Genomic DNA, 26,986 nt, shown 5'->3' with positions numbered 1-26,986 from the left:
CTCTTTCCTGAAACTCCTTGCGGCCTTCAGTATAATGATGTTAATAATAACAATAATAAATTTTAGCTATATGTATATTAAATCCTTACTCTATGCTGGGCATAATAATAAGCACTTGACATGACCTATATCATTTAATCTACCAATGTCCTATAAGGCAGATATTGTTGGAGTGGTGCTCAAGGGGGGATGTGATTTTACCCCCTGGGGACATTTGGCAACGTCTAGAGACATTCTTGATTGTCATAACTGGGTTTGCTACTGGCATCTAGTGGGTAGATGGTGCTAAACATCCTACAATGCACAGGACACACACACCACTCCACAAAGAATTATCTAGCCCCAAATGTCAATAGTGCTGAGGTTGAGAAACGCTGTATTACTGTTAGTCCCATTTTAGAGATGGGAAAACTGAAGCCCATAGAGATTAATTTGCCCAAGGTCACAGAGCTATCATATGGTAAGTTCTCAGTGAAGACTAGTTCCTACTCCTTGATTCCCCTCACCAGATGTAGGGAGAGGAGCTTACCAGAAAGAAAGCAGCCAGCTGGGGTTAGTCTCGGCAATGCGTGTCTCATGAAGGCTCAGACATTACATGCTGAAGGATCCAACTCCTGCTGCTTTTAAAGAGTGAGAAGGAGACTTGGCCCCAGAAACAGTTCCAAGGTGGGTCAACCAGATGGCCCATCGGGCTGCCTGCAAAATTCATTTAAGATAGTAAAATGGAAAGGAGAAGTGAGGCTTGCCCTGCCACAAAGATTTATTAAGCACCTACTGTGTGCCAGCACTACCTAGGTGCTGGGGATAGTATAGGGAACAAAACAAAAATGGCTCTTGCCCTCGTGGAATGTACAGTCTGGTGGAGGGAACAGAAAAGCAAAATTTTAAATGGGTTAAAATAATTAAAATAGTTGCTGTGAAGGAAGCAAGTGAGGAACTGTGATAGGTAACTTTAGGGGGATTCTCTTTAGATAGGGGAGTCAGGGAAGACTTCCCTGAAGAAGTGATATGTGAGCTGAAGGACAAGAAGCCAGCCATGGGAAGAGAGGGAGAAGGAACAACACAGAGGGACTAGCAGGGCAGGTGATGGGGCTCTGAGGAAGGAAAGAGGCTGATGCCTACTAGTCATCAAAAGGAGGTCATTGTGACTGGGGCACAGAGGACACAGGGAAGACAAAATTCAAGACCTGAGAGTCAAGAGATCAAAAGGGGCAATTCCACACTGTGCTCGGTAAGACTGTGTCCCACCCGCCCTTGTGTGCACAACATTCAGAACAGGTGTGACACAAAGCCCGGGCTATGCGGGCTGGAGGAGTGAGTAGACCTGGGTGGGGAGTGGTGGAGGAGGGACTGTAGGTACGTACATGGACTTCTGGCCTCTCTTCTGCTCCCCCACCCACCTCCCTTAACCTAACACCTCTGCAGACCGGAGATTCCCAGACACAAGGACCCGGGACTCAAAACACATGAGTGTGTACATGTGTGTGTTTGTGTATAATAATGATGATGATCGAATAATCACATGGTATTGGGGAAATCTTCAGCTCCAACGTCAGTCATTGCACTGGAGAACCAACACACCTGGCTCTTTGCTGAGAAAGTTGCATTAATAATGTCAATGGGGCAGCAGCAGCCCACTTATGCCTGATTGCTGCACTGTGCCACAGCAGCGGGATGGCCCTGTGCTCAAGAGCTGGATTAGCCTTGCTGAGCAGGTTAACAAATCCAGTGCTAAGCTCTGTTTATAGAGGCCCAGAAATCTGGAACAGGGTGGCTCAGCTTAGAGAGCAGGGGATGGCAGGAGGTTGAGGAGGCAGAGAGGTGGAGAAGGAACGGAGGAAACAGATACCAAGCGAGTACTCCGTCTGTGCCAGCTGCTGTGGGAAGCTTCACTGTACACCCATTATGCCATTTAATCCTTCCAGCAATCTATGTGACGGGTACTATTGTCCCCATTTTCCACTCAAGGACTTTGGATCCAGGCAGGTCCAGGAGTAGAATCCAGGTCTCTCTTTTTCTCGCTGAAACGCCCACCCAAAGTTTGGATTTCACCACCAACGATTCAAGGAGCCTCTTTATCCACTCAGAACTTAAATAAGTGAGCAGAGGAGCCATCCACGTGCCCAAGACAAATATGGCCCTGACGTGGGGAGGTAATGCTGAACAGGAGAGCTTGCGGGAACTCTCCAGAAATAGTGAATGCCCAGGAGGTCAGCAAAGGTATTGGGAACTTGGGGACCCACTTGACTGTGTAAAGGGAATAACGCTTTTGAAACTACAGATGGGTCCATCTGTTTTGCATCCCCATGAACCACGATGCTCGGTGTCCCTTCACCCCCCACCACATCCTCCCCTTGAATCAAGGACATTTATTACTTTACGAGGAGTGCAGACACCCCCTGAAATAGACAGGTCAGAGTGTGACTTTGAGTCTGTCTAGAGACAGTAGTTAAAACCTGGCCTTGGGAGGGGGAAGAAAAGAAAGTTTCTTAATTCCAGAATCTTCCCTTTACATATCAAGGGCAAAGGTTGGAGGTCTGAGTCTGGAGTTTATTATAAGCAGTTGTAAGATGGCATCAGCAAATGAGGTCAGGAAAGTGCCCACCCCACTAGAAGAAGGTGATCTCTTCCAGGCCTGGAGGAGGAACCAAGGAAGTAGAGAGACTTGGAGAGACTGTGAATCAGAGAAGGACATTGCCCGGGTCTCAGAGACCCAGTGCCCCCACCTCCCTGAGCCCTGGACCCAAGTGGGAAGGTAAGAAAATAGCCATCCCAGTAGGTGAGGGGATAAGGAAAGATCAGAGGGGTTTTCGCTTCATTGAAGCTCTAAGAGGAGGCTGTACCTCAGGGTACCCCCATGCCCACTTCGAGCAGCCAAAAATAGAGCCTCTGTAAGTACTGTGGGAACAAGATATTTCATATCGGAAGGAGAACTTACATGGATGTGGAAGGACTTGGGGAAGGGAAGGAAGTGAGAGGGCCAGAGAAACAGCCAGTAGTGTGTCTGGCAGAAGCGCTGATGTGAGTGGACACATCAGACCTTGTAGGGAAATCCAAGAAGCTGTTCCTGTCTGCCAAGAAGACCATGAACGGGGCCCTCACTCGTGGAAGATTCATGACAACGAGATGGAGAAAAGAGCACAGATTTGAGAGATGCTTAGAGGTAGGCCTGAAAGATCAGTAATGGTACAGCTGGGGAGCGTGAGGGAACGAGAGGAGCCACAGCGGACCCCAGATTTCTGGCTTGAGCAGCTGAGTGGACTGAGTGAAGTCTACCAAGATGGGGGGAGATGGGGAGGGAGGAGCAGGGCCAGGACTAGGGTGGGACTAGTGAGGTACTTGCCTTGGGTACCAAATACATGGGCGTGCCAAAAAACTCAGTCATCGAGATAATGTTTTAATGCAATATTTTAAAAATTGAAAATGAAGGCCAAAAAAATCTCTGATGGACAAGGTCAGTATTACTGACTTTTCCTTTTGCCTCAGGCTTCAATGTGGCTCGGCCCGGCACTGTGCTGCTTCTGTCTTGATTTAAAATTCTGATATTTTGTTCACCGTGGATTTTATACATTCACTTCTCTTTTTTTTAATATTGCATTAAAATGTTATCGGATGGCTGTGGTTTTTGACGCCCCCTTAAATGTTGCACCTGGCACGAGGGCTTCACTCACCTCACCCTGGTCCCAGCGCTGAGGAGAAGGTCTGGGGAGAGGAGGTTAACTAAGATGCAGTCCTGGATACATGCAGGGGTTAAATGAGAGCACAGGCGTTAAGTGCCTGGACCAGAGTGGGCCTTCAGTACATGTTGTAGTGGATTCAATGGGTGCCTGGCTGGAATCCCCCAGGCCTCACCATTTCAGGGCCTGCCAGCTACCATTTGGTATTTGGTACCAAATACCAGGCAGGCATTTCCTGCCTGAGGACGGTCTTGGCCACCAAGAGAGAGAGGCTGGAAGTGCTGGGTAATTAACACCCCTGCAGCAGCCCTCAACCAATGATCCACAGGATTCGGTGTGTAAATACCCCAGCCCCCTCACCCTCGGATGGGGTAATTTTGAGGTGTATGTGTTAACACTGTTTCCCAGAGCCCCAGGCGAGATTAAGCTCCATCTCCCACAGTGCAACTGGCTTGATATTCACCTCGAAACTCTGTCCCTTCCCCACCTCCCTTCCTTACCCTCCTACTGGTGTTTCCCAGGATCGCCTCCCAAGTAAACTTCATGTACTGGAATCCTTGTCTCAGGGCCTGCTTCTAGGGCAACTGAACCAAGATACGTGTGTGTGCCTCCTTCCCCTACCCCCTTCTCTGTGGAAACATGGAGTGTCCCACACACAGTTGGAAGTCTGAGCATGCCCTTGAAGGAGAGACTCCCTGACTCCAGCACTCTCCTGGGACGGAAGTCAGTAGGAGGGTAATTGTCAGCCAGCGCTGGGAGGCCTGGATCTGAAATAGACTCAGCTGTGTGTCTATAATCTCTGCACCTTGAGTTGAAAAATAATTGGCAGACACCCTTCCTGGCCATTAATTCTTTACAGCCAACATTGAGCCCTTGGGGTAAAAACTGATTGTCTGCAGTTACTGCCAGCCTGGCCCTGAATTCAGAACAGGAAGCATGACTCTCCCTTCATCCTCTTAGAAACAACCTCTCCTCTCTCCTAGTGCCATCCCACTCCCACCCTCAGTAGCCAAGATGGGCCAGAGAAGGCTGTTTGCACAGACTGGAGGAGACAAGAAATGGTCCTCAGTCCAGAGGGACTAAGTGTTGAGGGCCATGGATTAAAAATCATGGAAGGTGGAGACTTGATTCGTGCTTTCTTTTTAGAAAATATTTTTTCAGCATCCACACTTCTTCCCATGATCTCCATTAACACTTGCAACAACCTTACACAGTAAGTATTATTATTATGATGCCCATTTTACAGGTGAAGAGGCTCAGAGAGAGAAGTGTCTTAGCTTAGGTGAGAAAGAGTCTCTCCCTGACCAAATGTTAGTCAGGCTTCTCTGAACCCTCTCCCAACTAGGCCCTGACATTCGGGCTTCCATGTGTGTCTCTGCTGATACATACAATTGTAGCAAGAATCCCACTAGGTTGGTGTACCAGAATCCCCACCCTTGATATCTGATCATCTCCAACATCTGATCACGTTCCCTCATCCCCCAGGTGATGTCTAATCGCCCTGACCTGCTTTCAGCGAGGATCCTGTTAGGTTGATTTAAGCAGAATCCCCTCTTGCCACCAATATTTCCTCTTAGTAATTTCCATCCACTGACCACCCACCCACCCACCCACCCCGCCCCCGCTCTTTAGCTATAAATTACCACTTTTCCTTGTTGTATTCAGAGTTGAGCTCAATCTCTCTCCCCTCCTGCAAAACCCCATTGCAGTCGTCCTATACCTGTCTCCATAGGTCCCCTGGATAAAGTCTGCCTCACCTCTTTTTTTTTTTTTTTTTTGCTGAGGAAGATTGGACCTGAGCTAACATCTGTGCCCATCCTCCTCTATTTTGTATGTGGGACGCCACCACAGCATGGCTTGATGAGCGATGCATAGGTCCATGCCCAGGACCTGAACCTGCGAACCCTGGGCCACTGAAGCAGAGCACGCGAACCCAACCACTATGCCATGGGGCCAGCCCTGCCTTACCATTTTTTAATGAGTGTCATGAATAATTTTTTCTTTAACACAGGTTACGTGGAGAATAAGGTGATTTGGACCCAGGTCTGTTTGACTCCAAAAGCCATTCTCTTCCCTATCTCACGTTGTTTTTCTTCCCTCAGTAAACATTTCCTGAATAACTACTACATGCCAAGCCCTCTACCAAGCCCAAATGAGGACACAAGGATGGGTAAGAAACATTTCTTCCCTCTAAGAGGGAGAAATAAAACCCTCCCCATTCTGCCCATTCTCTACCCCAGGGGTCAGTACCTGTTTTTATAATATTTACATATCGTCTGTGGGGGCTTCAGGGCTACAAGGGCAGATTTGAGTAGGTGCAACAGAGACCATCTGGCCCACAAAGTGAAAGTATTGACTGCCTGGCCCTTTGCAGAAGTTTGCCAACCCCTGGTCTGCACCACGCCAGACACTGAAGATGCACCATCTTTGTTACTTCTCAACTCAACTCTGTGAGGCTCATCCTATGATTACATCCATTTTACAGCTGAGGAATGAGGCTCAGAAGCATGAGACAACTCAGCACACTGCTGTAAAGGTGTGAAGCTGGATAATGCCAAAGCCCTCCACCCTCCCCTACAAGATGCCCCTGCACAGCACCAAGTCCCATCCAAAATGTTGGTGGCCAAAGTTTTGAAACATTGACATTCACATGTGAAACAGCCCACAACCCTCACCAGGAGTGGGCCACTGGGCCACCAGACATCTGACAGGCTGGTCTCAGAGCTGAAGCCAGTCTGGTCCCCAACTCCATCGGGGTGTTTTTCTCCAGCAGGCGTCAAAAGGCCTTTCATGTGGTAGACGGGCAGTCACATGATAATCTGCAATCTGAGGAAGGGTAATTATTTTCTGTTAGTTTTCTAACTGGACCTGTGTGGGAAGGGCGGAGTGACAGACAACCACAGGGGTTGGCCTGTCAAGGAGGAGCTGGTGAAGGCAGGGCAGATGACAGAGGGTGCCAGCCGGAGTGCGCTGCCTGACAAAAGTGGCCCAGGTCGGTTCACAAGAAGCCAGACATCCATACATTCTGATCAGGGGAGGATGCCATGAAAACAGAATTGCAGGGGGAGACGAGTTGACGTGCCTGTGGCAGACGCTGAGCTGCTCGCGTTGCCTCAATGCTCATCTCCAACAGTCCAAGTCAGCTGGCTGCAACACCTGCTCCTCTCCGCCCCAGGGCTTGATTTCTGACTATGGGAGACACTCGGCCACCCAGGGGAGCTGGAAGTGCCAGAGAGTGAATGCTCCTGAAAGCAGCGCTCAACCAACACCGCTGGTCAGTTGATGTACAAATACCCCAGCTTCCTCACCCCTCGGTTGGGAAAAGGCCATTCTCTTCACTGCGTCTGCCGTGTGCTCTGCACTGGCTCCCAGAGTCCCCAGAGGAATTAAGCTTCAGTTGCCCACCGTTGTCATCAACCCAATAACGCACCCTTCACTGGCTTTCTTCCCTTCCCTGTCCCTCACCTTCTCTCTCCTAATGCTGTTTCCTGGAATCACTCCCAAATAAACTACTTGCACTTGTATCTCGTCTCAGGGCCTGCTTAAGGAATCCAAACTAAGGCAAGCACCGAGAGCTCCACACGCCATCTCACCTGATCTCCACCACAGCCCTGGGATCCGGGATCATCTCCATTTTTCAGAGGTGGAGACTGAGGAGCTCACACAGCTTAAGCAACCAGAATCCCAACCTGTCAAGGATTAGCAAGGGCCAGGTGCTCAGGACAGTTTCCTGGGGGTAGGGGATTTGACCCTGTCTTCTTGACCACAGAGTGAAACTGTCCCAGACCCAGGCTGAGCCCCAAACTTACAGCTCGCTCTGCTCCATCTCCAGCTCCCACCTCCCAAGCGGCCATTCCTTGGGAATCCTCCATCAGTGAAGACAGCCAGAATGGGACCAGAGGCTGCTTCTAGAATCGGCCTGTCATAAAGATGGAGCGTTCTTAGCTTGTAACAAGTCCATAAAAATGATCTTCATGGCTACATTGAGGGGAAAAAAAATGGCATAGATGAAATTCACATTTATTAAATAATAACCAACATTTAATGCATACTATCTCTAGGTGCTGTCCTAAGTGCTTTACCATAATATAACTTTTTAAAATTCTCACACAACTCTTCGCGACAGGTACTATTATTTTCTCTATTTTACAGACAAGAAAACTGAGGCACAGATAGGTTGCCAAATTTGTCCCAGGTCACACAGCTAGCAGAAGATAGAGCTGGAAACAGAACCCAAGCAATCTGGCTCTGGAGATATGCTCTTAATCTTTGTTAAAAGATAAACAGAGGCATACTAAAAATCTTCAGAGTTTATTTGAGTAAAAATTGATTCAAGTTGGGTAGTGACAAACCAGAAGTGGTTAGGGTCACTCCACCAAAAGGGTTAGGGGAGAGATTAGTATAGAGAATCAAAGAAAGGAAATTATTTGATTGGCTATCACGTAAAGCCTAGTTCGCTGTTTGTGATTGGTTCTTCTTAGCGTTTGCCTTATTTAGGAAAGCCTAATTGACAGGGATTGGTTATCCTTAGGTTTTGCTGACTTGAAAATCCTCAAAACGCGTTTATTCGGGTGGGAATAGCCAAAAGAATTGCCGTTTGGGATGTACATGCCATAGCAAATCCAGAAAACAAAGGAGGGAGCTGCTTTTATAGAGAAAAAGGGGGAGTACGGAGGGGCTCTTCTAAAACAAAGCCCTCTAGTGGAAAGGAGCAGTGCAGGGCAGCAACAGCTTCTCATTGGCTGAGCTGCAGTGATTCTCATTGGCTGAGCTGCAGTGATTCTCATTGGCTGGGCTGTTGCCAGGTGGGGAGAGAAATCTTCCTTGAGTAGTAAAAGTTTTACTTCCCGTCCAAACTGTTAGTCTCTTCCAGGTTGATGTAATTGATGATGTGTGATAGGGCATGAGAGCTCCCCCTACAGGCCTTCCCAACTTCAATTTAGCTAAGATTTCTTTTATTAATTTCCACAGTTTTAATTTCTTAACCTTGAGGCATTTACAGGCTCTGGTTTTGGTTTGCTCACATAGGCCACCATAGCATTAGAGCCACTTCAGTCTAATGACCTCCTTGTTGAATTAATTTAACACCCTCTTTGCTGCACTCAGCCTGGAGCAGAAAGTGAGTTCTCCTAGTGGACCATTAGAGTGAGACACTGCAGGTGACAGCACCGGCTTCAGGGCTGGAGGGCCCAGTTTTCATTTTTGGTCAGAGGATTAGGAAGCTCAACTATGGGGGCAATGGAGGAGAGGCTTAACCAAGGCTCTCTGGGAACAAAACAAATGGCCCAAACCACCTGATGGTCCTGGTTTCTGTTGGTGTTTTTAAAATCATTTTTATTAGTATAATTTACATACAGTAAAATTCACCTATTTTAAATACTCAGTTCAATGATTTTGGGTAAATGTATACATTTGTGTGAACACCACCACAACCACGATGTGGAACATTTCCCTCACTCCAAAAGGTTCCTTCCCGCTTCTTTGTAGTCAATCCTCTCCTCCAATTACCAGCCCCTGCAACCACTAATCTGTTTTCTGTTCCTTTAGTTCTGTCTTTTCTAGAACATCATATAAACGGACTCACATTGCATGTAGCTTTTCGGGTCAGGCTCCTTCCACTTAGCATAACGTATTTGAGATTCATCCATATTGTTGCACGTTGTTCCTTTTTATTGTTGAGCAGTATTCCATTTTTTGAATACGGCACCTTGTGCTTATCCATTCACCTGTGATAGGCATTTAGGCTGTTTCCTGCCTGGGGCTATTATGGAGAGAGCTGCTGTGAACATTCATGTACAAGATTTTTCCGGCTTATGCAAAGTTTTTCACTAATTTATTTTTAATTACCAAGTAATGCACGAATACATTCTTTCTCTTATCAAAACAATACAGATGTTGGGTAAAAAGCAAGACTTCCTTGCACCTTGCACTGGCAATGCTTCCCACACTTTAATAAGCAGACAAATCCTCCCGAGAATCTGATTAAAATGCCCATTATGATTCAGTAGGCGTGGGGTGGAGCCTGAAATTCTGCACGTCTGACCAGCTCTCAGGGGATGCCGATGGGGAGAAGGGGTCCCCAGACCACGCTTTGAGTCGTGAGGCCCCAGGCCAGTATTTCTCAAAGCATGGTCACCTGACCCTCTGCTTCACAGTCACACAGAAGGATGCTGAAAATGCAGATTCACAGGCCCTGCCACACACCCAGTGACTCCAACTCTGAGGGATGGGAGCCCACATATCTTCATGTTTAAATGGTTCTCACCAATGTCTGAGGACCACTGCTGTGGGACTACAATTTTTGGAGGGACTGACTGGGTCTGTCCTGTTTCTGGTTATGGCCCCTGAGCCTAGCACAGTGCCTGGGCCATGCCAGGTCCCTAAAAAAAGACTTATTTCCCTCACTCTGCTAGGAGGCGGGTTCTGCACCCTGGGCACAGCCCTGGATGCTCCCTGGCATGCTGCAGTTCTGCTTGGCTTCTCTGCCCTGCGACATTAGAGGGCCACCATTTGATGCAGCTTTTGCTGCCGGAATAAGAGCTGTAGTGACAAACACGAGCACTTACAAGGTGTTGAGGAATATGCTTCAGCCTAAATTTGTCCAGATAACAGCATATGGAGCTAATGATGGGTAAAATGTCTGCAAGCCACAGCTCGGTGCCAGGTGGAAGAACAGAAAGCCACATGCACCAGCTCAGGGGAATATCTGGGAGGGGACCCAGCGTGGCCTCTCATGGGACCTGGACAGGTTTGGAGACCACAGTACTCACTGAAGCATGCTGTGGGTTCCACTGTAATTGTCTTCAGATTTTCCCCGTGGCCTCATGCTCTTCACCTGACACGGGGCCAACCAGGATTTTCCTCATCAGCACTTCTGTCTCCAGGCTGCCCCAGGAACTGGAGCAATGATCCTGAGCTGACCTGCCAATAACACTGGATTTCCATTCTGCTGCCTAGCCTGCTTCCATTCTCAAGACAAACATCGTTTGCCACAGTGGGCTGGCTATTCCAGGGGCTTCTCCATCCCAGTTTGGTTCCACGCAGCAGGAGAGGTAGGGCTGAGCGAGGAATTAGACAGCAGCCACCACCGTCTACGCCAACAGCAGCCACAGCTCTTAACTGGCCCGGAGAACAGTGGGGCCGCAGAGGCAAAGGGTGTGTCCAGACAGGTCCAGGGGGCGGAAGCAGCTCTGAGGGCCACACCTGAAGAGGGCCACAGAGGAGTCTGAGCACTTGAGTGGGCAGCAGCCAGGAGGATGAACGCACTTGAAAGCAGGCCGCGGGAGGGAGGTTTGGGGGACTGTGGACATTTAGTCAGAAGAGAGGACAGGAACAGAGGGTCCGAGCGGCCCCCAAACATCTGAAAGACCTGCGTGTGGGTAACAGATGCGGTTATTTGAACAGCCTCAGGCGCACAACCAGGACCAGTGGGTAGACAATTCGAGGCAGCAATTTTTTACTTTGTATAAAGAATTTACTCACAGTGAGATGTCCAAGAATGGACTTGGCTGCCTGATTAGGCAGTGAACTCTCCACCAGGGGGAGGTGTCCAAGTAATGGCCAGAAAACCTCTAAGTGAATAAGGTCTTGACAATCGGAAGATTTGGATTCAGGGACCTTCATAGACCTTCTGTGTCTGAGCTTTATTGAGGCAAGGATGAGGCAGCCGGTGGAATTTAGCGACCGCTGTAAGCATGCTAATAGCCACCAGGTGGCGACAGAGCCGCATCTTCCCAGCCACGGAGCAGTTCTCAGCCTACAGAAACCTAATTGGAAACCAAAACCAAAAAAAAAAACTCCATAAACAACTGATTCAGACAAATTGACATTTGTGGGCAAAGACTATGAATCAAGTCCTCAGTAGAGCTTTAGTCTCCAGCACGACCCAGTGGGCTCCTGGTCAAGTAAGTTATAATTTTCTTGAAGAGAGATTTATGACCCTTTTTAACTTTCCATTGAAGTACAACAAACATACAGCAAAGTGCACAAATCAGAAGTTTACAGCTCAATGAATTCTCACAAACAGAGCACACCTGTGTAACTAGCACCCAGCTCAAGAAACAAAACATGACCAGGTCCCCAGAAGCCCCCTTTCTAGTCACTCCACCCCCAATCCTGACTTCTAACACCAGAGACCATTTCTGCTTGTTTTCAGTTTTACATACATGGAGTCACACAGTATGGATTCCTTTGTGTCTGGCCTGGATGGTTACATTGTTGTGAGATCACTGATTTTGCTGTGTGTTGTTGTAGTTCACTCTCCTTGCTGTGTAGTATTGTGTGGTGTGAATGAACCACAACCAATGTGTCCATTCTCCTGTGCCGAGCATCTGAGTGGCTTCCAGTTTGGGGGCTACTACACATAATGCTGCTATGAATTTCTAGTACATGTCTGTTGGGTGTGGAATTGCTGGGTCATAGGGGTGGACACTAGCAGCTTTTATCTTTAGCAGACAGCTTTAGTAGACACAGTTTTCCAAAGTGACTGTGACAATTTACACTCCCATGGACAATGTAGGAGAATTCTGGTGGCTCCATAGCCACACCAGAATCCTCTGTCTAGGTAAGTTTTGGTGGAAGAAGTGTAGGAACCGGAGTGAGCATCCCCACACCCCTCTGAGCCCTCAGAGGGTCTGAGTGTCTGGGCAGCACCCATGGGTGGGCACGAACCAGAAGGAGGAAGATTCCATCCCACCAGCACATCCTCATGAGCCCTTCAGCACACTGCTATCTGCTGGATGGCGATCGTCACCTCTCGTGCTCTGAACAATTACCAGATGGTGCTGCCCTCACTCAGCGCTTACTGTGCGCCTGGCACTTTCCTAGGTGCTAGGGATATAAAAGACAGACCACATCCCTGCTCTAATGAAGCTTGTACTCTAGTGGGGGTGGGGGAGGGGAGACAGTATATAAATATTTAATGTCAAGTGATGCAAGTTCTATAAAGAAAAATAAAACAGGGTAAGAAGATACAGAGGCAGGAAGGGATGCTACTTCAAAACGGGTGGTTACAATGAGAGCTCACCTTACACCTGTTAGGATGGCTATTATCCCAAACACAATTATCCCAAACACAAAAGACAATGAGTGTTGGTGAGGTTGTGGAGAAAAGGAAACCCTTGGGCATTGCTGGTGGGAATGTAAATTGGTGCAGCCACTATGGAAACCAGTACGGAGGTTCCTCAAGAAATTAAGAATAGAACTACCATATGACCCAGCAATCCCACTTCTGGGTATAAATCCAAAGGAAATGAAAGCACTATCCCAAAGAGATATCTGTACTCCTATGTTCATTGTAGCATTATTCACAATAGCCAAGACATGGAAATAACTTGTGTCCATCAAGGGAAGAATGGATAAAGAAAATGTGGTATATGTAGACAATGGAATATTATTCAGCCATTAAAAAGAAAGAAATCCTGCCTTTTGCAACAACACAGTTGGACCCTGACAGCATTAGGCAAATGAAATAAGTCAGACAGAGAAAGACAAATACCATATGTTCTCACTTATATACAGAATCTAAAAAAGCTGAACTCACAGAAACAGAGTAGAATGGTGGTTGCCAGAGTATAGGGAGTGGGGGAAATGGCGAGATGTTGGTCAAAGGGTACAAACTCCCAGCTATAAGATGAATAAGTTCTGGGGATCTAATGTACAGCATGATAACTATAATTAACAATACTGTATTAACAACTTGAAAGTTGTTAAGAGAGTAGATCTTAAATGTTATCACCACACACACACAAAAAAAGGTTATTATGTGATGGGATGGAAGTGTTAACTAACATTGCGGTAATCATTTTGCCTTATATATGTGTTATCTAATCATCACACTGTACACCTTAAACTTACATATGTAATATGTCAATAATATCTTAATAAAACTAGGAAAAAATAAAATGAGTGGTTAAAGGAGCAATAAGGTGATTTTGAGCAGAAACCAGAAGTGAGGGAACAGACCACAGGAAAAGAGAGCTCCAGATACAGGGAGCTGTTCAGTGCAAAGGCCCTGCGGTGGGTGTGTGCTTGGCACATTCAAGGCACAGTAAGAAGCGAGTGGGAGAAGGAGGGGTGAGGAATACAGGAGAGAGTTGGCAGGGACATGATTGTGTAGCACCTACCCCCACTGATGTTCAAAGACAACCACAAACCCAACCCAACACACACATACACAGTCATGTGCTGCACAACAACATTTAGGTCAATGACAGACCACGTATATGACGGTGGCCCCATAAGATTAGCACCATATAGCCTAGGTGTGTAGTAGGCTACACCATCTAGGTTTGTGTAAGTACAGGCTATGATGTTCGCACAATGACGAAATCGCCTAACAACTCATTCCTCAGAGTGTATCCTCGGCGTTAAGCGATGCATGACTGTACTGTATACTCATATAAAGCACTGGGGCTTGGGAGTTGGGGGTGGCTGTTGTTTACAAAAATGGCATCATGCATATATTAAAACTGGCCTTTCTCACTTAACATACCATAGGCATTTTTACAAGTCAATAACACGGATTAGGGGTAGGCAAACTTTTTCCGCAAAGGGCCGGTTAATAAATATTTCAGGCTTTGCAGGCTGGACAGTCGCTGTTGCAACTACTCAACACTGCTATTGGGGCTTAAGTGCGGTGGAGACAATATGTAAATGAGTGTGCATGCGGTGTTCCAATAGAACTTTGTCTACAAAACACGTGACAGGCCAGATTTGGCCTGGGGCCATAGTTTGCAGACCTGTTGTTGCCAAATAGGTTGGTCCTCTTGTTTGTCAAATAGATTTCTAGGAGTCAGGTAGCTGGGCCAAAGGCTTGTGAATTTTCTGTTTGTAGATGGACCACTGCCTCCTTGAAACCCTTTCCTCTCTTGGCTTCTTTGACACTGTATGCTCTTAGTTTCTTTCCCTACCTCTTCCACCACTCCTTCCCAGTCTCCTTTCCTGTTAAATTTCAGAGTCCCTGTGGTAGGTAGAATAATGCCTCCTCCCAAAGATGTCCATGTCCATGTCCTAATCCCCAGAATCAGTTAAGGGGCAAAAAGGACTTTGCAGATGTGATTACATCAGGATCTTGAGATGGGGACATTATCCTGGATTGTCTAGGTGGGCCCAATGTAATCACAAGGGCCCTTATAAGAGGGAGGCAGGAGACTCAGCGTCAGAGAAGGAGATGTGACAATGGAAGCAGGGGTCAGGGTCAGAGTGATAGGATGTAAGAAGGTCTCAACCAAAGTTAACGGCTTTGAAGACGGAGGAAGGAACCACAGCCAAAGAATGCAGACAGTCTCTAGAAGCTGGAAAACACAAGGGAACAGATCCTCCTCAGAGCCTCCAGAAGGAGTGCAGCCCTGCTGACACTGATTTTAACCCAGGGAACCATTTCAGATTTCTGACCTCCAGAACTGTAAAATAAAAAATTGGTGTTGCTTTAAGCCACTAAGTTGGCGGTAAATTGTCACAGCAGCCATAAGAATTACATACAGGAATTAATACAGTCCCCCAGAGTGTAGTTCTGAACTTTCTTCTGCTCTCCATCTAAATTTACTCTTTTGGGGTTTTCATCCAGTTTGTGACAAACTCACAAATTTATATCTCTGGTCCACTCTGTGCATTTCTTCCACTTGACACTAATAGATTTTATTTGTTCATAGGTTCTTAACCCAAGCATTTTAGCAGGCGTATGCTTGGATACTGTAGGCCCAAATCCATGTACTCAGTAAGAAAAAAAATTGCATACTCACAGTGAATCATACTCTAATCGTTTCCTCGGCATGTTGCTCAGATAATACCAGATATTTAAATAGTTCAGTATATCCCCACTCTTCTTGAATGTTAAAATCTCATTTTTCTTCCACTTCTGGTTGAAAACTCTGGTTAATCCTTGAATACTTAGAACACAAGTGAAGCCCGTTCTGAGCGTCACACATCCCCTCACTGTCAAAAGCAATACGTCAGAGGGCAATTCTGAGCCTCAGCAGATATTTGTCAACGTGTGAGGACGTTTTTGGTTGTCACAACTGTGGGAGGGGGAGAGCTACTGGCATCTAGTGAGTAGATGCCAACCACGGATGCTGCTAAACATCCTACCATGCACAGGACAGCGCCACAATGAGGCATTATCTGGCCCCAAATGTCAACAATGCTGAGGTTAAGAAACTCTGTCTAGATGACTCCTGAACAGATGTTTTTCAAGAAGCATTTGGATTAGCTCAGCAACGTTGAAGCCAACACCCCAGTTGGAATGTACTTTTAGTGTGATGGCCTCAGAGGATCTGCCAATCATCTGATTCACACTTCTTTCAAACTCTGTCACTCTGTCACCGACAATTTCCACTTCTGAATTCCATTTCTGGAGCGACTCCTGATACAGTCACTCCACCTCATGTAAACCTACTTGAGTTGCCATATTCTTCCAAAATCCATTCAAGATGACAGCTTCTGGAAGGCTAAGTTTTTCAGACATAAGACAGCAAAACCTATCAGAATCCAGTTTACACCCCCTTCCAATCACATGGTGCTTGGGAAATTCTTTTGGTTTCCAGCTACCATATGTAAGAATATCCACTGGATTGAAAACCACAACTGTGTGCTCTGGAGCATCCTTTACAATTTGAGTAATTACAAATTCGAAGTTATTAACTCTCATCTGGATCAGACTGAAGCATCTGATGCTTCAGATGAGAGGATCAAACTCTCCCTCTCTTGCTGACAGACTCCTGCAGTTACCTCCACAATTTTAGAATGAGCAGTGGGGTGATCTTTCTCTGCCACAACTGTAGATGTCTAAAGAAATGAGCTCTCATGCTGTACACCCATCATTTCTCCTTGGAGTTGTTCTTCCAAAATATCACCAGAGGTGATTTAGATCATCAGCACGACTCCACAGAATTCTGATGGCCCAACGCTCCCTTCAATAACGATATTTGAGACCGTTTACTCTTCAGTAGTCGATGCCATTGGGCTTTTTCATTAAGAGTAACCGTTGTTGGGCTCTGGGGAAAGAGAGGTGAGAGGGAGTGAAGGACCATGTCAGTTGCATCTTTCTCTTTGGGCAAATGAATTGCAAGGAGAGAGGAGGCAACACCCCACTCCCTATAAGCATTCCTTAATAAGCACCACCCCGTTACCCTCCCAAAGGTAATGTTCAGTCCCACCAACACTGTATGGGTGCCATTTCTTGGTTCACCTCTTGCCAATAATGAATTTTAACAAATTTTAAAACATTTACAACTTGATGAGTAAAATAATGTTACCACATTGTTGAATTCCCCTTTCCCTCGTTACTATATTTCACGATTTTTTTTAAAAGATCTACCAATATATTGTATTTATCTAGCTTTAAGCACAGACAGTGTAACTTCTACCACTAGATGCCAGTATTAACACTCTCCCTCCCTCAGTCGTGACAACCAACAAGCCTCCAGACTTTGCCAAATGTCCTCTGGGGGGCAAAATCGCCCCCCTTCAACCAGAAGCTGAAGAATATCAAGGCTGCGCAGCTCAAGAGCCGGAATACATATATGGAAATACTTCAACAGCCAGTATTACCTCCGTGACACCCTTTCCTCTCTCAGGTTCTGGGACACCGTGCTCCCCCCGTCTTTTCCCCACCTCTCCTTTTCTGTACTTAAGTTTCAGAGTACTCCAGGGTCTTCTCCTCTCCACTTAAACTTACTCCTTTGGGGTTTTCATCTAGTCCTCCAGCTTTAAATGGCTCTCTAGTGAGAAAATAAAAAATGTATATTTCTGCCACACAGATAAGGTGCTTTCCAAACCAATGGGGGAAGGGATGGAGTTGAGACAACGGACTCGCCATATGGGGGAGAGAGAAAGCGCACCTCTGTAGGAGGGCTGCCAGGTCTTGCTCAACTTTCTTGGGCCAGAGGCCGCGGCCGTGTTTCCTTTGTGAGCGCCCACAGGGAGCGTGGGAGTGCCACGCACGCCCCAGTCTACAGGTGATCCCAGCTGCCAGCGCTCCACAGCAGACCCACGGAGCGAGAGCGGCACGTGCTGGGAGGCGGTGCAGGCTGATGCCGGCCGCGAGACCGCGAGGGAGAAAAGCCAGCAGGGCTGTGCGCTCGCAGCGCGACGCCGCCGGGTCACCACGACCTCGGAGCGCAAACCTCGCACTCCGTGAAATGGGCTAATCAACTGTGTCCGAGAGCGCGCTCCCCTCCAGGCTGAACGCGAGCCGATAGGTGGAGGAAATTCGCAGTTTCCTTTTAGGAGACCAATCAGAGACTACGGAGATCTATTGCGACAACCTCAAGAACCAATGAAAAGCGGGGATTTTCCTAGCCGGCCCCCGAGGCGCCAGTCTCGGAGAGATCAAGCACAGGAAGTTTTCTAGAAGGTACAAATTAGACGACAAGCCCGCAGAGGGACGACGGGATACTCCGTTGTCAAAGATGGGTGGAGAAAATTCTATGAGCGAGTAAAACCGCACCTCCGCGAAGCCTCGCGGGCGGTGCACCCGCAAGTCAACCTCGAGCCCAGGGCTCTGGCGGGGGAGACTGCGTGCTGCGCGCTGACGTCACGCGCCGGCCCCGCCCCCGGCCGCCCGCCCTTATAGCGTAGCCCTGGCGCGCGCGCACCATTGTGTGGCTGGACTCGGCCGCCGCTGCGGTGTGAGGCGCGTGTTCGGGCTCTCGCCGTCCCCGCACCCGCACCGCGGCTTCTGCCCTGTGGCCAGCTGTTTGACAGCCAGCCCTCGGGCCCCCCGCCCGCCTCGGACATGCCGCGCGTCTACATAGGACGCCTTAGCTACAACGTCCGGGAGAAGGACATCCAGCGCTTTTTCAGTGGCTATGGCCGCCTCCTCGAAATAGACCTCAAAAATGGGTAAGTCGGGCTTGGGCGCCCGCGTCCGCCTGCAGCGCCCTGGGCCTGGCGGCGGCGGGACCCGCCGGAGGGAAGAGGCGGCCAAGGCCGCGTCGCCGCGTGGCAGGTCCTCCAAGATGGCGGCGGCGCGGGGCCGCGGGAGCGCGCGGGGGGGCGGTGGGAGCGCGCGCGTGCGCGCCGCCGGGCTAACGACGCGCCTCCCCCAGGTACGGCTTCGTGGAGTTCGAGGACTCCCGCGACGCCGACGACGCCGTTTACGAGCTGAACGGCAAGGAGCTCTGCGGCGAGCGCGTAATCGTGGAGCACGCCCGCGGCCCGCGCCGCGACCGCGACGGCTACAGCTACGGAAGCCGCAGTGAGTCCTGCCCCCGCGCGCTCCGCGTCCTTGGGACCCTGCGGGGCGGGCGCAGGCGCGGGGTGGGGGGGTGGGGCCTCCCAGCCCGGGCAGGCGCGGGGGCCGGGTCGTTTGACGCGGGTGGTCCGGGCTCCGCTGCCCTCACGCCTGCCCGGGGCAGCCACGGGACGCCGGAGCGCGGGGATTGGGTCGTGGGTTTTGCCTAGCCAGGGTTTGGGTGTTTGGGGGGCTTTGTGCTAAGTTGGGAGGGGGTGGTTTCTGCTGGGCCCCTGTCAGCACTGTCGTGGCCCCTGCCCACGGGGGAAGTGAGGGGTGGCTGTATTTGTTGTATCTCCCTTGCTTACCTGACAGTGCATTAGCTGGAAATGTGAATGTGTTAGCGTAGAAGTTTTGGGGGCAGGCGGGGTGGGGGTGGAGGTGGAGGCGGGGCGGGGAAAGGGGAGGAGTTTTTAAGTATGGGGCTTAGAGTTATTAAAATTGACGGGGGCCAAAGAAAATACTATTTTGAAGTACTGTGGTCTTGAACCACAAAGTAATATTCATAAGCTTTATGCTGTATTTGAACTAGTTGGGGCATGTTTTTGGGAGGAGGTGGGGGGATTTTTGGTTATGTTAAATGTTTGATGTTGAAATTGTTGCATGTTGAATTCAAACTTTTTAACAAGTCCTTGATGTTTCAATTTGAAAGTGACCAATGGGGCTGAGGCTGTGTCCACTGAGGCTAAGATGACTGCCTTTCCTGATTGGCCTTGGCTTTTCCATACATTGTGTGACCCTTGCCCTATGACCCTTTGGCTGACCTTACCGGAAGCCATGACGACAGCAGCCTTTTGCCATTAGACGCAGGGTGATGGTGAGGATTCCAAGGGTTAGACAAAACTGGTTAATCTGAACTAGGTGACTGTTACCTTGCGTGTTTTGTGGCCAAACCACCACCAAAAACCTCACACTGTGATGTAAGTACTTAGTGTAACTAGTAAACATTTTTGTAAAATGTAGAAATGCATGTAATCAGTTAAGTTTTATATTTTACAATGTTCTGTAAAATAAAACTTAGCGAGGTAAATTGAATAAAGGAGCAGTCACTCTCTAACAGATTGTAGGAGAAGTTTAGTTGGATTTAGTCTGTTTGACTTGCCCTTAATTTAATTTATGGCAAATCACAACTGTGTCGGAGGTTTAGCAATATAATAGCAAAGTCCTACTCCAGTAAATAAAAGTTAATATGTTTGTACTAACTTTTCAAAAGCATTATGCATCCCTATCATTACAAAGCATCTAATTGTTCTCTTCGTGTGATAAAGGTGGTGGAGGGGGATACAGCAGTCGGAGAACCTCTGGCAGAGACAAATATGGACCACCTGTTCGTACAGAATTCAGACTTATTGTAGAAAATCTTTCCAGTCGTTGCAGTTGGCAAGATTTAAAGGTATGTGCTATAATTCAAGATAAAAATGATACGACTAATGTATAAAAGGTAGGCTCTTATTTGCTTTTTTATTTCTGAGAATCAGGTACTGCATGTAGATCTTTTGTCTTTAGGTTTCTGGGTCTCATCCATCTTGTTGCTCTTTTAGGATTTCATGAGGCAAGCAGGTGAAGTAACCTATGCGGATGCTCACAAAGAACGCACAAATGAAGGTGTGATTGAGTTTCGGTCCTACTCTGACATGAAGCGTGCTCTGGATAAACTGGATGGTACAGAAATAAACGGCAGAAATATTAGGCTCATTGAAGATAAACCACGAACAAGCCATAGGCGGTCTTACTCTGGAAGCAGATCGAGGTAACTTGTTGAAGGATATGGAGTGGGGAGAAACAGAATATTTGCCAAGAACAAAGAAAAAGTCAAAGGGCAATATTTCAATTAATGCTTAAGTGAAATTAGGTCAGTTCTTATGTTTTTGGTTGTGTGTGACTGGGTTCTTTTCCAGATGTTTTGATAGTGGGTTTAATTTGTAGTAAATGATTACGTTTTTTGTTGGTTTGTCTATTGTTTTTCATAAGTTCTACAAACATTCACATTGAGATGTATTGAGATTAAAATTTTATCATTTCTTGTCAATAGGTCACGGTCTAGAAGAAGGTCACGAAGTAGGAGTCGCAGAAGCAGCCGCAGTAGATCTCGAAGTATCTCGAAAAGTCGCTCCCGGTAAATAACGTGCTTTAGATGTTTTTCTGGATGTTACTATACTTGTTTATGTAATATTTGTCTGTTCTAGCAAGGTATTGAAAAAAATTTGGCTTTTCTTGTCCAGATCCAGGTCTCGGAGCAAAGGTCGATCACGTTCTCGATCAAAAGGCAGGAAATCTAGATCAAAAAGCAAATCTAAGCCCAAGTCTGGGGGCTCCCGTTCGCGCTCTCGGAGCAGATCTAAAGATGAGTATGAGAAATCTCGAAGCAGGTCTCATTCTCGATCTCGTTCCCCCAAAGAAAATGGAAAAGGTGATATAAAGTCAAAATCTAGATCAAGGAGCCAGTCTCGTTCCAATTCACCCCTCCCTGCTCCACCCTCAAAGGCTCGTTCTGTGTCCCCTCCACCAAAAAGAGCTTCAAGATCCCGTTCTAGATCTCGTTCAAAGTCAAGGTCACGGTCCAGATCAAGTTCCAGAGATTAACCCAGAACTCTGTTCTTTGCACACTATTACAGAACACTTTCCTACTTGCTTAGGCAGTTACTGTTCCATGTTTGTATTTGGCCTCTTCTACAAGAGGAATCTTCTGAAAATAGGGGCACACAGAAATTTAATTTGAGGCCAAATTTGATGAAAAAAGATGAGGTTCTAAAGAAATGGTGGCATGAAGTCAAAGACCCTCTCCCTTCTTTGTAGAATTAAGATAACTTTGATTTTATAGCTTTTGAGCTACAATAACTTTTGTAAAGATTAAGCTCATTTAGATTTTTTTTTTTAAGTATTTCAGCAGGATCTGCTGCAGGGGTTTTGTTGTTTATTTGTTTATTTGTTTGCTTTTAAATTAACCGTTTCAAGCTTTGAATACTTAAGGCTTTAGAGGGAGAACTCGGTCTTCAATTATGTTGGCTTTTTATAAAGCTTGAGTTATGTAAGATTTCAATAAAAGTTTGCTACCAAGATGATTGCCTTATTGAATAGGTCACTATTAAATTCCATTAAATATTGAAAATTTGTTTTTTGTGGAAACAGTGTAAAAGTCTACTTATGTGTAAAACAAAGCAAGCCTCAGACCAGCAATAAATCAGTCAATTTGGATAACATCATTTTGTGCTGTTAAATTTTCCAAAGTCATATCTGCCCCTTTAACAAGCTAAGTTAAAAATAAAAGGTATTTTCCAGTCAATCTGTTATCCAATTTTGCCTAAATTACTAGATTTTAAATAATGAAACTTTTTTCAAACTTAAATTTGATTGAACTCTTCCTAATACTTGGTTCCTAATACTTGGGATCTAGTTTAGCCTGGTAATCCCACTTTCTGGAAGTGGTCAGTGTAGTGAGTGTTTTGTTAGAGTATGAGTCCATGGTCTTTAATGTTTGTTATGTAAAAATGGAAGTAGCCTTTCTTTGGTCAGAAATTTAATGTTTTCTTGTTAAAATGGAAAAGCAAATATTGCATTTTCTGCTGGAAGATCATTATATTTAACAGGCACTTAACAGATCACTTGGTAAAATTAGTTACCAGTAAAAGTAAAATTCCATCCAACAGTCAATCCCATTTGTAGTTAACGGGGTTCTGTGATAATTGGTTAGGGCATCCTTGTAAACTTGACAATATGCAGTTGGTTTGAAAAAAATTTAAATGGCTAAACCCTCAACTTTTTGTACCTTAACATGAATGAAGTGTAATGAATACTTTGGAAACCAAATTATACTGCAAATTTGTGGGAGTTACTCAGTTACCAATTAGTCCATACATCCATAATCCTAATTAGTTGAGATTGCAGTTTGAGAATGAGTCACCTCATATCTCTTTGTTCAGATAGTTTAAATAAAGTAATTTCATTTAAAAGCACTCATTAACCTTAGTCTAATGTCAGGATGTAAGTTATTTGGCTCGGCTTTAACATCTTCCTAGGAGCTGTGACTGACAGGTGTCATGGGCTGGGTTGTTCTAGGGCCTGGTGGTACGCTGCTCATTGTGCCACAGGTGTGACTAGAAAGCATAATGATCTAGAGTTGGTAAATTGAAATAATCCAGAGTCATACCTAATAAAATGAGGCTGTGTGGAAAAATGGAGTCCAACATTTAGCTGTCAAAATCACCAAGAAGCTGGGAATACTTGGTAATGAGTAAAAAGACTTGTTTTTAAGAAATTTCTGGGCTCCTTGTTATATAATCTTGGAAATAGAGTGCCCCAAAAGGTTGGTGCTTCTTTCATGACCTTATTTTGTTTACTTTGATAACTTTTTTTTTTACTTACACATGTTTATAAGAAATGGGGTTTTTTTTCCAATATAAACTTCAGACTTTGAGAGAAGAAACTGGTGTCTGCAACTATAGTTGGTTATTTTGCCTATTTAGAACAGAAGTTATGACTTCTATGAAGAGGCAAGCTTCCACTGCCTTTCAAAATGTGGTGTTGAAGGACAAGTTAGTTTGAGAATTGGCTTTGACCAAAGTTCTCTTGTTTTCAGGGAGAGAACAAAAGCTTTTAAAACCACAGCCTTTTAAAAGGAAGGAGGGGAGAATGTTAGGATGTGAAATTTGGCCTTCTAAAAGTAGGCGACATCCTTCACTGGGCTTTCTTGTGTTAATGGTATATTGCATGGTAATAGGCAGGTTTGTCCACATCGCTCACTGCCCTGGTAGTGGCTAATTGTGTAAATAAATGCCTGGACCCAATTTTCTAGTAATAGCAAAGACCAGCTTATTAAAAATCTAGTCCTATCCACGCCTGTGGACCTATGTCATTGGATATGGTAAACCGTTTTATAACACTGGCCCACTTGAGAACAGAATAGACTGATAAAATGTTTAGTTGCTTGCTAACTTAAGGTAGAATCCGAGAGTCTCTACAACATGCCGCATGTTCATCTGTGGCTAGAAGGAGTATTAAGCTGATAGAGAGCAGAATAGAAGTGAGCAATATCTTGACTTCCTTTCTTTTACCTGATAGTGTTTATTGAGATGCCATAGTGCCTTTATGGCCAGTTTGGGTCCCACCTGTTCCTGTGACTTACGTTCCACTCCTCCTGTGTTGTTAGCACCTCTCATCTTGATACCTTCTTTCTCCCACTTTGTTAACCTGTTTTGTGCTTTATGTCCTCAATAAAATGCTTACTGAGGGAAAGGCTTGTTTTGAATTTATTGTGTATTCCCACTTAGTGCCAGATATTTGGCAAATGGTTTTTTGAATTGGAGTTGCCATTGGTCAGCCATTCCTGACTTGAGTATGACAAAAAGGTCTTGTTTCTGGTTCTTCAGAAACATGAGTTTAGGATCAACATAGTAGATGGTTTGTCTTGGGCAAGTCATTAACCTTTGTGCTTCAGTGTCATCCATGAAATGATAAGGATAAACCTTCATGAATTGGGAAGATTAAAGGTTAATATATGAAAAGTACTTAGAGTAGATAATAGATACTATCTGCTATCATGAAGGATTAAGCATACTAAATCTTTTTTGTATTACTCTGCTTTATTTTCACATAAAATTTACCTGTTTTTATCTTGTAGTGGTTTGAACATTTTTCATGACAGTTATTTCTCAGATAAACTAGGAAGCCTTAATCATCTTTTCCAAGTCCTTAACCTGATTTCCTTGATTTAGACTTGGAGCAATTTATGCTTAGGAACTATCACATTTTTATTTACCTTTCAGAAAGCATAGTTTCCTGACTTCATCCAGTTTCTATGGTTGCACCCAGTTTCAGTCCTGTGACAATGGAATTTTTTGTTTCTTAAGTTCTGATTTAATTTTTATTACAAAGTAATATGTAGTGGAATATAAATTTTCTCTCTCTTAGAGACCACTTACTAAGGTGGCTGCTATTAACAGTATCTGTATCTGCTTGGCTTCTATAATGCCTGTGCCCTTCAATAAGCTGTGCATACCATGAGTAGTGTTCTGCAACTTGTTTTTACTTAAAATACGCTAATACAGAGATCTTTCACTTTAAATGCCTGGGTTAGTATACTATTAAAGGATGTGTAATACATTTTTTTCAGTACTAGCTTTTTTTTTCAAGTAGGCTTTTGGCTTTTGTGACAACATGAATAAAAAAATTACTCGCAATATTCAAATACCATACAATGAAAATATATATTTTAGAACTCTTACACAGTTTATTACCTAGTAATTATCAATTCACACATGAAATTTTGAGCTCTTTGAGGCAGTGACCACATCTTGAATAAGAGATATCTTTTTTGTATCCCTAACACCATATATGCTTCCATTTGCTAATGGGATGAGTTGATGCAGTTGTGTAATTGGTCTTCTACCTCCTAAATAGCTTGTTTAGATTTGCCTGGCTATCTTATAGCAACCCCACAGATGGGCCCCCAGTATAGTACTTAATAAAGTAATTAATTTTTTTAGTAGAAAGGAATCATAGTTCAAAAATCAGAAGATAGATAGATATAAAAGGGTAATACAGTGAATTCCACCTTTGATCTCTTGAAACCAGGATTACTAGGTTCCTATGCATCCTTCTGGAGATGCAAATCTAGAACAATTCACGTTCCCCAGGTAGTTTCCTTATAGTTGATTTGAATTTTACAAAGGCAAGTGGTATTGAGTGTTATAGCTTACGCTAGGAATCTCCTATTTTATTTGTTAAGTTTATGCTATTCACTGTTAACATCTGTATATTTACACCCATTTTCAAGATCATTTCTAGGGAATTCATTATGTTATTAGCATGAGGATTTATAAGCAGAGGCAAACTTTAAATCCTGGTTCAGTTTCTAACAGCTCTAAAGCTTTAAAACAAGATACTCGATTCCTCTTAGTGAAAAGCATTCAAGAATTTAGGTTAAAGAAGTTTTGGAAAGAATGAATAGGCTTTTCTATTTTGATAAAATTTCAAACTTAGGAAAAACTTGCAAGTACAGTACAAAAAACCAGATAGCCTTTTCCCATTCACCAACTGTATTTTGTTTCATTTACATGTGTTTTCCTGAAACGTCTGAAAGTAAAGACATCCTGCTCTTTGTCCCTTAAAACGTATTTCCTAGGAACAGGGACATTTTCTAATATAACTAGGGTATCTAATTATCAAAACCAGAAAATTAGCATTGATATAATACTGTTGTCTAATCCGTAGTCCATATTTATATTTCGTCACTTGTCCTATAACGTCCTTTATATTTATTTTTCCATTGGTCCAGGATCACTTGCTGCTTTTTGTTGTCATGGCTCTTTAGTCTCCTTTAATCTGGAGCAGGTCCTCGGCCTCTTTCTTGACATTGTCATTTCCTAATAGCAAAGGATAGCTATTTTGTAGAATTTCCCTCAGTTTGGGTTTGTCTGATGTCTCCTCATGATTGCGTTTTTAGCAGGAATATCACAAAAATGAGACTCTGTCCTCAATGCATCATATCTAGTGGCACATTGTAATAATAACCTGGATCACTTATAAAGTCACTTTTCCCCTTTATAGTCAGTAATTTGGAGGGATAACTAGAGTCTGTTAAATACCCAGTTCTTTATCAAACCATCACCCACTGTTAACATCTATTGTTGATTTTCTAAGTTCTATTCATTGGTATTCTACTGTAAGGAAGTGCTGTCTGTAGGGGATAGACTGTTTTAAAGGTAAGGTCAAAAGAAGGGGTTGTGTTTTTAGGAGGGGAGGGAGCCAATCATTTTGGAGTTTGAGAAAGAGTGGCTGAGGGAGAGCTTTGATGGTACTCAGATTGTGCTCCATGACCACTGAAAGCAAGAGAGTGATTCCCCTAGCCTGGGGCCAAAGAGGAAGTGAGAAGCAACTTTGAGGTAGATGAGAGGAATATGCAATAGGAAATAAGCTGTGTCCTCATCTATAAACAGTGCCTTCTAATATCGTGGGGAGTAAATGCTATTATCGAAGCACGTCACAGTCACTCATTATAGTAGCTGCCTTCACTGAAACATTCTATAAATAGAACAGTCAAACCCTAATACTGTTCTAGCCAATTGAGAAAGAGGTAGGC

General features: G+C 45.2%; 1 protein-coding gene and 2 long non-coding RNA genes across 3 annotated transcripts; 1 reads left to right on the top strand and 2 right to left on the bottom strand.

Moving 5' to 3' along the window:
- Positions 1–7,359: 7,359 nt before the first annotated feature.
- LOC131418431 (uncharacterized) lies at positions 7,360–16,338 on the bottom strand. Its single transcript, XR_009222896.1, has 3 exons — positions 15,419–16,338; positions 11,160–11,443; positions 7,360–11,046 (listed from the first exon to the last, which is right to left on the bottom strand). It is a non-coding gene; the product is annotated as an uncharacterized LOC131418431 (long non-coding RNA).
- A 34-nt stretch (positions 16,339–16,372) lies between these two features.
- On the bottom strand, positions 16,373–18,197 carry LOC131418430 (uncharacterized). Its single transcript, XR_009222895.1, has 3 exons — positions 17,516–18,197; positions 17,226–17,395; positions 16,373–16,669 (listed from the first exon to the last, which is right to left on the bottom strand). It is a non-coding gene; the product is annotated as an uncharacterized LOC131418430 (long non-coding RNA).
- Positions 18,198–18,282: 85 nt separating this feature from the next.
- Positions 18,283–22,112, top strand: SRSF6 (serine and arginine rich splicing factor 6). Its single transcript, XM_058562672.1, has 6 exons — positions 18,283–18,518; positions 18,725–18,873; positions 20,178–20,302; positions 20,451–20,659; positions 20,942–21,025; positions 21,132–22,112. Exons 1-6 carry the CDS (start codon positions 18,412–18,414, stop codon positions 21,490–21,492), a joined length of 1,035 nt encoding a protein of 344 aa, XP_058418655.1. The 5' UTR covers positions 18,283–18,411; the 3' UTR covers positions 21,493–22,112.
- Positions 22,113–26,986: the final 4,874 nt, after the last annotated feature.

Source organism: Diceros bicornis, chromosome 19, assembly GCF_020826845.1.
Source record: "Diceros bicornis minor isolate mBicDic1 chromosome 19, mDicBic1.mat.cur, whole genome shotgun sequence".
Taxonomy (NCBI): Eukaryota; Metazoa; Chordata; class Mammalia; order Perissodactyla; family Rhinocerotidae; genus Diceros; species Diceros bicornis.
The sequence above is the reverse complement of the archived record's forward strand: the minus strand, read 5'-3'. Positions and strand labels throughout refer to the sequence as shown.